The following is a 10,704-nucleotide window of genomic DNA, read 5'->3' on the forward strand; positions in this document are numbered from 1 at the left end:
TACACGAGAAGGCTGAAATCTTATCTCTAAAAAATTTGAGGTGTAGGGCAGCCTTTTGAAAAGCTCACAGGCATTTGAAAAATGAACCAAGATGCAGTAAGTAATCTGATGGTTATAATATTGGAAACTACATAACCAATAATCCTCTAATCCATTCCTTACTGATAAAGGAGCCTGCTACCTAATCCAAATTGAAATTGATAAGCTCAAGACATTTGATCACATCTTACAACTGTCTATCACCCAATCTCTGCTTCCTGAGTAGGCAGGCAACACAAGCAAGGGAAACTAATAGGTTTGCTCATGAAACCAATTTGGTAAATGATAAAACCTAAATTTATGAGCAGAGAATTCAGGTTACGTAAGTGAGAGCCAATTCTCCAAAATGTGCCTAGACTGATCTACAAGGAGGAAGATGGAATTTGCTACAAGGCATCTATTTATAAGCAAAAACAGTAAACAGGTGTTGTTCTCAGAGATGGAATATTCTCATTGATAAAAGATATAGTACTCCAAAATGTGCCTAGACTGATCTACAAGGAGGAAGATGGAATTTGCTACAAGGCATCTCTTTGTAAGCAAAAACAGTAAACAGGTGCTGTTCTCAGAGATGGAATATTCTCATTGATAAAAGATATAGTACTAAACAGTGAACAGCCACGGTGAAAGTCTCTGGAAGTAGTTGAAAAGTCCTTATTTATAAGAAGGTGGAAAGCTAATTGATGGGGAACGACGCGAGGGCTACGATTTGGGGACAAGAAATCGGTGACAACTTGGCGGAATGGTGTTGTAATCCATCACGAACAACAAGAAAATCGGTGACAACTTGGCGGAATGGTGTTGTAATCCATCACGAACAACAAGAAAGTTACTGAGTTGAATAGCGCACTGGGTTAATGTTCACCCACGAACCGTACTCCACCTTTTGGGCTTTTAGGTTTCTTTTGATATAATTGAATGATGGCGATCTTTTGTTGAGAGGATAAATGGCTAAGATGTTTCAGCAGTGACTTTTTGTTGAAGGATATTATAATTGCAGGGCTAGGATAAAAGAAAGGCCTCAGACCCAAGGGCATCACGACACTCCACATGTCATAATTTTAGCACTTCACATGATAACAAATTTCACATCTTAATCCTTTATGGAGGACTACAATATTATTTATAGAAAAAAACTAAACCTGGAAAGTAAATCAAATCCTAACCAAATCCTAATAAAAAGGAAGCAAAGATAAAATCTCTAACAAAATAAATCTCAAAGATCCTAACAATCTAAAATCTAATCCTAATGAGATCTTTACCTAAAATTGGAGATTACATCAAATATTATTAAAATAACAAAGATACTAGTAAATCTAGAAATTCCTTGATCAACGGCTAACGATCACCCTGCATCACTAATTTCAGAAAGATTGTTGGAGACACGTTATAGCTAATAGGATATACGGCTAAAATATCACAGGCATGGAATAAATCCAAATATCCCCATAGGTACCGTTTGGCAAAGGGTTAAGTGAGGGGTTAAGGAGACTTAACCCCTTCTTAACCTGCCAAACACAACAAATTTATATAAGGGTTAAAGTGAGTTAACCCTCCATAATTTGTCAAACATAAAAAATATAGAAGGGTTAAGTTAACCCCTCTAGAGGGGTTAAAATGAGTTAACCCCTCAAAATGAGGGGTTTACTAATACTCCTATTTAGATGGAATAAGAGTTAACCCTTCTAATTATGAAGAAAATAGTCAAAATCATTGTTATTCCCAAACACTAAAACTGATCATAAGGGCTAAAATAAAACTTATTTAACGGGTTAATAATTTAGTCCTTCGGATTATCAAATGGGCTAAGTATATTAATCCTTCTTTTTAACCCCTCTTCATTAACCCTTTGCCAAACGGGGCCATAAGGAATAAATTAATGCTTATTTAGCATGGATGCCTGTTAGATACTCCTTGGAATTGTATCCAACACCTTATGTGAAGTCTCTGATACAAAGGCACTTATCAAACTATGTCCTTCATACTGCTAGGACATTTCTTTATATCATCAGGATATGATCATTTTCATCTAAAACTACAAATTTTATAAAGATGTACCAAAAAAAAGTTCTATTACAATTTGGTGAATTTAAGATTTGTTTCAACACATTAAGTCCTCGGTAAGAAACTTATGCTGTGAAGCCAAATCCCATCTCCCACCATCAGATGCATGAAGTTTTAGTGTCAACCATATACAAATTATCAGCATGTTTTTAAAGCTTGTTTAACACTATGAAGTATACTACAGAATTTGGTCCGATGCTTATAGTTCAAGCTTTGTGTTTGGAAGCATATGCTTTAGTATGAAACCTCGCTAACCTAGATTCTATTAAACGATCATAATATCTTTTACTAATCATAATGAAAAGGGAAAATATATGAAGCTTGTGCTTTTAACTCCCATATGAGCTTCACCTTGTTCAGGCGTAAGTGTTTCGATATAAGCATTAACACATCGAGACATAGATAACTACTCTTAATCAAAAGGTTTTAGCATTTAAATCCTTGAGTTTTTACCAAACAACATATTTCTCCTTACCCACTGCATAATTCCAAACTAAGTTGCATAGAAACGGGTACTAATGTGGGTATCGCTATGGGTGCGGGTACGAGATACGGAAAAATTTTAAAATTACGTGTATGGGGACATGACTGCATGTATGTATCAATATAAATAATTTACATAAGATCATTATTATTTTCAACTTGTGTATTATTAGAATTAAAATTCTCATCACATTTTTAAGGTTCTTTTATTATGTTGATTATTATAAATTGGAAGTTGCTCGTTTTTGAAATAGACACTAAAACAGCCCCTTTAGACCCTACTTTTGAACTTGAGTATGAGCTGAAACAAACCCAACCCACACTCTAACAAGTTTCAAGAACGGATATGAAGTGTAGGATATACGTCCAAAACATGTATGGCAAGTGTTCTAAACTAAAACATATATCATATAATTGAGTACACGCCTGAATGAACATATGCATATATCCAAGGAGTGTCCATGAAGTTTGGGTAAGGGAACATGTCCCTTGTGTGTACGGCTTCATGATAGAAGTACCATGGTAACATAGAATCCGGATATGACCTTCTATTCATGAGTTATTTTGTAACTATGCCCTTCTTTAAGTGACGATTCGTGAAGGTATAGGTAATTATAAAATTTATGATTTATACATAGTTTTAAGTTAGTGAAGTTATTCTTTATGAAAAAAGTATCATATTTAGTTATTCTAGCAAGCATATCTTGCTAACATTCCCACATCAGTACTAGGTTTTTAAAAATGACTATATTTTTTTCTAGAAAGTGTATTTAGAATCTTTAGATAGATACACTGAAGCTAAATTTACATCATATATGTTGCCAAAACCAAGTGAACCATGCTTTATTACTTGAAAAATCAACACTTATTCAAATTTGTATATTAGTAGATGAAGAAAGTCTTGTTTGCCAAATAATTCGAGTGCAAGACATGTAAGGCCGACAGACCAATACTAAGTGAACCAGGTGCTGTTTCTCAAGCCAATCTATGCAGACGTTAGCAGTCACTCCGTTTCACTGGATTTAATCCCTTACACTCCTGTTAGAGCTCATGAAAGCATTAGCAAGCTCCAATCTACGAAAGTGATCCAACATTCTTTCTTCCGACGAAGTTATAGTTAAACATATTTCTGGATGATGTGCAGATACCAGTAGCATCGGTGCTTCTAAGTTCTATCAGCATTCTATCTGCCTACCTTCATGTTTGATTTCATCCACAAGAAGGAGCACTAGCTTAGATCATATCCATGATCTAAATAGCAAACAATAATAGAAAACACAAATAAACCAATGGTCCAATCAAGATATAAGGAATTACAGTATTCTGATAATTTGCCTGTGTCCAGAAGAAAGAGACAGTCTCTTCAACTTTTAGGAGATTACAGGTTAGCTTCCATGTCACTCTGAGATTTCAACTTCTTCCCATAGAGGCACGTTAAACTATCTGGCGCTTTCATAATACAAAGTGGAAGAAGTAGCATAGTGTTACAGCCATATCTCTTGAATTTAAAGATATTGCAATGGAGTTGGATTTAAATTCCCATCTGAAAGCTCATCGGGTTTGGACCTGGACATACTTGAATCCAACACAAATCCGACTCTAAATTTAAGACACACGTCTCTTGAGATTTTTATAAGCTAATTCATCCAATATAAACACAGGATTAAAAGTTGCCTTTGTTTGGGTGAACTATAGACTCATACTCTAATACGGCAGTTCTTCTTTTGTTAACAAATATTAGATTGCAAGTGAAACTGATAGTTTCGGTTTCTTTTTCTTCGCAAATACTATAACTTGTGAATTTCTGAAAGTACCAACAAGTATTTAAATGTCATCTATGAATAAGTGGATCAGGTTAGGATACTTTTGTGCATGGTGGGTTTAGTTTGGGTCTGGATACCTTTAAAGCTGATCGGATTTAGATATGGATACAACAGGTACCTGATCCCACCTTGACCTTTTGCCCTTACGGATGAAGTCTGTTAGGAATCTTGACCCCAAGATTAGTTTATTTTGATGATAACAAATATTATATGTTGTGTGTATTATGTGCTAATATTTGTTTTGCAGTATCAGAGCTATATCAATAATTATATTCAAAGAGATACTCAAGACATAGATGAGTTCAAGGCAAAATGAAGCAAAGAAGAAGATATACTTTATTGTCTAAATGTAATTTTATATTTTCTTTGCTTAAAAATTTGTACAAGCCTTGATCACTCACACATACACACACATATAGTGTTATAACACACTAACACATGCTTAGTGTGTTGGTTAACAATAGAAATCTCCTATGTTAGCCATTAGAGTTTATAGATATTGAGTGAGTCTTAAAACATTTCATTTATACCCGTTATCAATTAGAATCTGGAAAAACCCAAAAGATCAAAGTTGTAGGTCTCTTCAAGAGCTTTCCAACAAATCTTAAATCACCTCATTCTGATATCGGATGAGAAAGTTACAGTCAAAATACTGAAAAGAAAAATTCCAGAATTTGAGTTTACAGTGTAGTCGACTACTATGCCTTGTAGTCGACTACTAAGCAATTTTCTGACTTCACAGAGTCTGTTTAGACTCAGTGTAGTCGACTACTATGACTTGTAGTCGACTACAGATGCAGTTTTTCTAGATTTCAGGTTTTAAATAAGTGACTGTTTATAGCCGTTTTGTGGACGTTAATTGGGTTTAAAATTATGTCATTTCAGAGGCTATAAATAGGTTTAAACATCAGAAAACAACAACCAAGTTTTACACTTATAAGACTCACATATTGTGCAAATTAACTCTCTAAACTTTTAGTTTTTCAATCTATTTTTTTATAAAAGAGAGTTTCTGATATTGCCTTTGTTCCTATCATTCTTAGAGCTTATTTAGGCAATATTCAGAGAGTTAAAAAGATTGATAAGCCACTGTTATACATTCACATCTATATCAAGGCTTATAGGATTGGAATTGTACATTGCTTCAAAGAAAGGTTCTCTCGGTTTATGGTTTAGAGATTTGTGTTCAAATTGGCAAGGTGTTTGTCAATTGATGTTGTAATTTGCAGGGACTTGCAAATTGGTCAGGTTTGAGTTTGATTTTGTAAGTTTATTCAAAATCATAGTGAAAACTCTCAAGCGAGATTTGCTTGGGGACTGGATGTATACCGGATTGGTGGAACCAGTATAAATCCTTGTGTTTGTGATTGTGAATTTCTGAGAATGCCATTTTTCTTTGCAATTTATAATATACTTTGCATAAATTTTAAAAGAATACTATTCACCCCCCCCTCTAATGTTCAAGTGTATCTATTTCAGATCCTACAAAGTCAAGCAGACAATTTATCATATTACTTTTCTTTGGATTGTTTTCTTGATTCGCTAGGGTCTAAGGGGAAAATTTTGAACTGAGGTTAGATATAAATGAACAAATCATAGGAATTCAACTTTGAGGTTTTCGCTTTCAACTTTTTTATCCCCGTCCCTCGTGAACTAAAGAAGAAGCAAATCTCTTTCACCCAAATGACAACATTAGTCCCATTACAAATTTCCAAAATAGATCTAATAAAAACATCAGAAGATTAAACGGCCAAAAATAATAATCTTTCAACACAGGCTTACAAGTTGAGATATCAAAACTGGTTTTTGTTGAGTGTTGAGAGATCAGAAATTTTACAGGTAGTTTTAAAACAATAAAATGAAATTTCAACATCGCTTGTGACGGTTATGCAAAAGGCGAAAACTTGGCAAGGAGATTTGAATACAGAGAAACAAGAAAAGAAGAGTTCAGCACTCATCTTCCTCCTTCGGGACATGATTTTGAACAGTTCTTTCTCCTCCTCCACAGGGTAAGTTGTGACGAGTTCTTTCTTTCTTTCATCCTTTTAAACTTTCTCATTATTTTACTTGTTTAGCTGACTCATGATTTTGTTTGAATTTTCTCAGGGTTAAGCGATAAAGAAGATGAAACAAGATGGACATAACAAATGGGTTATAGACTAAAATAGCAGTTAATGTTGTCCAAAAAAGGTTCATGTGCTACCCATATTGAAATATCCTTACATGCAACAAAGGGGTAACGGAAAAATCATAGTATAAAGGATAAAACATCCCAACTAGAAGAAATATTTTTTTTTCAGTATATGATATTTTTCTATAAAGTTGGTGAAACACTGTGGTAGTTTTGTACTAAAATGTAAGCCGCTCCAAGTGTTGTCCAACAAAAACTTTCAGACCTCACTCGTAGTCCTTACTCTAGTATTAGATCTCTCACTTCTAAGTTATAACAATTATCTATTCTCTAGTTCCTTTTCGAAAAGGTCAACATGCTACCCATATTGAAATACCCTTACATGCGACAAAGGTAGTGAAACATTGTGTTATGGCATACAAGCCAAATTGTAAGACGCTCCAAGTTGCTGCACATCAAAAACTTTCAGACCTCACTCGTAATCCTTGCTCTAATAGTAGATCTTCCACTTTTGTAACAGTTATCTATCTTCTACATCCTTTCCAAAAAGGTTTATGTGCTATTCGCATTGAAATATCCTAATATCCAACATAGGGTGACTGGAAAATCACAAGTATAAAGGATGGCATATTCAACTAGATGAAAAAAAATTCCGCACGAGATATTATCCCAGAAGGTAGTGAAACATTGTGGTGTTTATGCACATAAGCCAAATTGTACGTCGTTCCAAGCTGCTGCCCAACAGAAACTTTCAAGCCTCATTCACTTGCACTCCTTACTCTAGAATTAGCTCTCTCACTTCTAAGACAAATATCCATCTTCCACTTCCTTTCAAAAAGCTTTATGTGCTTACCCACATTCAGATATCCCTATATCCAACAAAGGGGTGAAAGAAAAAATCACAGTATAAAGGATAGAAAATCCAACAAGATGAAGAAAATTCATTATGAGATATTTATCTAAAGAGGAGGTAAGATTGTGGTATGCTCGCACATAAGCCAAATTGCAGGTGGCTTCAAGTAGCCGCCCAACAGTAACTCTCAAACCTCGCTCGTAGTCCTTACTCTAGTATTAGATCCCTCTCTTCTAGGTTGTAACAGTTATCTATCATCTACTCCCTTTCCAACTGAGTTTTAATTTGAAAATCTAAAGCGCAGAACGTCTGCATTAATTTTCGTAGTAATGCCGATAAATTAATTTGAACTTGAGAAATTGCAATAAAAGGAATTGCTTCACAGTGAGAGAAATTATATGGACAGGCTTTCCATATAGGTAAAGAGAAATTGTGATCTCCTCATTTTAGGGGTACGACGGGCTTCCCGACTTGCCATAAACTGAAACATTGCGATTTAATACGCGGTTCAAGGCCAGAGGGATGGTTGACCAGCAAGCATTTTAGAGTTGCATCTTCCTTCTAAAGAAGAAGAATGAAAGGTATATGCATCTCAGCAAGAGTCGGCAAATGAAAACCCATGAGCGGGGCCGGGGAATTCGAGAAGGTGCAATTTTCCATCCGCAGCCACACTTGCAAACCAAATAAAGTGAGGTACAAGTCCAAAGGCCGCGCTAAATCCGTTAAAATGCATAAATCCCAAGCTTAATGAAGGAATTTTACCAGGCTTCAGATCTCGGTGGATGATCCCGTGGGAATGCAAACATTCCATCGCCCGAGCAATATCCAAAGCAAACCCAACGGCCACACGAGGCTCCAAGCTCCGCGGCCTCATATTCAGCATGTACTTGCGCAGGGATCCTCCGAGCAGGAGTTCGGTAACAACAACCATTACAGGCTCCTTGCAAGCTCCGATGAACTGCGCAGCGAAAAGAAGAAAAAATAAATAAGGGTAGTTACAACAACAGATCAAGCACTACCACCTGTACGCATTTATGTACAGAATAAAAGAAGAAGAAACAGCCCCATCGGGATCAATATAAGGAGGGAAAACACAAACAAACCTTAACAAGATTCTTGTGCTGGACTTTGGTGAGCATGGAGACCTCCCTCATGAACCTACCCTCCCTCTTGGTCACCTCCTCAGGGGTGTCTCCTTTGTGCACGATCTTGATGGCAACATTCTGGTTCTTGTACCTAGACAGAGAGAGAGGGAGTGAAGCGGCAAGCAAGCAAACAAAACAAGCAAACAAGCGAGTAATTAGAACCACCAGCATCAATTCCAACCCCGAATCGTGTCTACAGGGAGAAAGAAAGAAAGGAAAAAAAAAAAACTTACTTGCCCTCGTAAACCTTGGCATGGGCGCCTTCCCCGATCCTGGGGCCGACGAAGAGAAGCTTGGGATCAATGAGCCACTTGGGATCTAAGCTGGGCTCATCAATGGAGAAGAAACCACTTCCAGAATCCATCATCATCTCTGTAATAAGAGCTAGCGACGAGGAACAAGATCTACCATCTAAGCATCCCCATGGCCAACCTCGAAGAGGGACGGGATGATCTCAGAAGGACAACGCCCCCGCTCCCACATCATCGTCCTGACCGATCGCCATGCTCGCGTTCTTGTCCCGGCCCCCCCTCCCCTCCCCTTCGAAGAATTCAGGCAGCGCGATACATACACACACAGGGGCTTCTCTCTTTCGCCCTCAATTTTGGGAGCCAGCTAGAGAAAGAGAGTTCCAGTTTGGGCAGCCAGATTGCGGCGCGATTTAGATCGAGGAGGAGGAGAGAGATGAGATGAGAAAGAGGGTGCGGATTGACTTTCACCTCTCCCACTGCTTCTTTCATCCTTTAGTTTTTTTTTTTTTTTTTTTTTGTTTAACGATGAGGAGGAGGAAGATCCGATCTCATCACCCTATTTAGCTCTAGTTCTAGTTCTAGTTCTCTCTCTCTCTCCCCCCCTCGCTCTTTCTGCGTTCGTGATTTTTTATCTTTTGTTTTTTTTTTACAGCGGGAGGGTAGAAGAGAGACGACTAATAATAATAAGCGGTTGTTAACGAGAGAGCAGTAAACCACTCGACCACCGGGTTGTTGCTCTCCAAAAAAGTCGGGAGCGAGGAAAATTTCGGAACTCGCTGGTTATTTCTCTCTCCCGAGGGTCGAGGGTCGAAGGTCCAGGACGCGTCAACTACAGAGGAGTCCTTTGTGTGTTTTCGTCAGCGTATGGGCAGGGTGGGCGTCTGGTGAGGGCCACTGAGGAGGAGGAGCACTTCTTCGTGTTTTTGTGTGTCCTTTCGGGAATTAAAATTTTATTTATGGGACCAAATGTTTTTGGAATATTAAGAGCATCTCCAACAGCTTCTTCAAAATTTTCTTCAAAATGGGGAAGCAAAAGTCATATTCTCCAACTAATTTTTACACCAACTCCAACAGCTTCCCCATTTTGAAGAATCAATTTTTTCCTCCAAAAATTTGAAGAATGCTGCAGATTTGGGGAAGCTTCCCCATTTTTTCTCCTCCATCCCTATTTTAGGGAATGAGATGGGGAATCTGTTGGGCCAAAAACCTAAATAAATTCTCCAAAATGAGAAATGGGGAAGCTGTTGGAGATGCTCTAACACCCAGATTAATAACAATAAAAAAGACACGCCAATTGACTCATGATTGCTCTCCTTATTATTGAGTCTAAGATTTATCTGTTGGGGTTGAGAAAGCAAGCAAACATGCACGGTAACCATGGGAGTGAATATTGTTCGGACCTATCTGGCTCCATGCAAGGGAATGAGATTGGAACTTTAAATTCTAAGGGATTGTGGTTTTTCAAATAGTAAATAACCAAACTTCCCGAGTAACGTTTCTGGGAATTGAATGAAAATGTTAAATTTTGAGAAGTCAATAACCAAAGGCTGCATTTATAATCTATAGTCTCTCGTTTGTGTAATCTATAATCTATAGTCTCTCATTTAATTAGTATATAATAACTATTTATCCGATGCTCGTGGACCTATAATTTGACGTGAACCACGGAAAACACTTGTGTTTGTACTTGCCATTTCCTTTCTATGTTATTTGTTACTCTTGCTTTTTTATCTTGATTTCCGCAAAACCCCTCAATGCTAATGATTTAAGAAAAAAATTTATAATGGCTTCACATTAGGGTTGGGCGTGGGTGACGCAGCGTGGAAGTAGTAGCCTCGGAATCCACCAAGTACAATCTTCAAATCCACGAAGAGCTTCGAATCCACAAAGTAAAATTGAGGAAAACAAAATTTTA

The 10,704-nt window shown here is 37.2% G+C and overlaps 1 protein-coding gene across 1 annotated transcript in view; it reads right to left on the reverse strand.

The window, feature by feature from the left end:
- LOC109823728 (serine/threonine-protein kinase HT1-like) overlaps nucleotides 1–9,095 on the reverse strand; it is an 11,261-nt gene extending 2,166 nt beyond the window's left edge. Inside the window, exons 1-3 of the mRNA XM_020390084.1 lie at nucleotides 8,772–9,095; nucleotides 8,497–8,629; nucleotides 8,156–8,351 (exon numbers count right to left, since the gene is read on the reverse strand). Of these exons, the coding sequence (XP_020245673.1) occupies nucleotides 8,156–8,351; nucleotides 8,497–8,629; nucleotides 8,772–8,908 (466 nt within the window). The 5' untranslated portion in view covers nucleotides 8,909–9,095. The remainder of the gene's footprint in view (nucleotides 1–8,155; nucleotides 8,352–8,496; nucleotides 8,630–8,771) is intronic.

This window comes from Asparagus officinalis, chromosome 9 (assembly GCF_001876935.1).
Source record: "Asparagus officinalis chromosome 9, Aspof.V1, whole genome shotgun sequence".
In the NCBI taxonomy this organism is placed as follows: Eukaryota; Viridiplantae; Streptophyta; class Magnoliopsida; order Asparagales; family Asparagaceae; genus Asparagus; species Asparagus officinalis.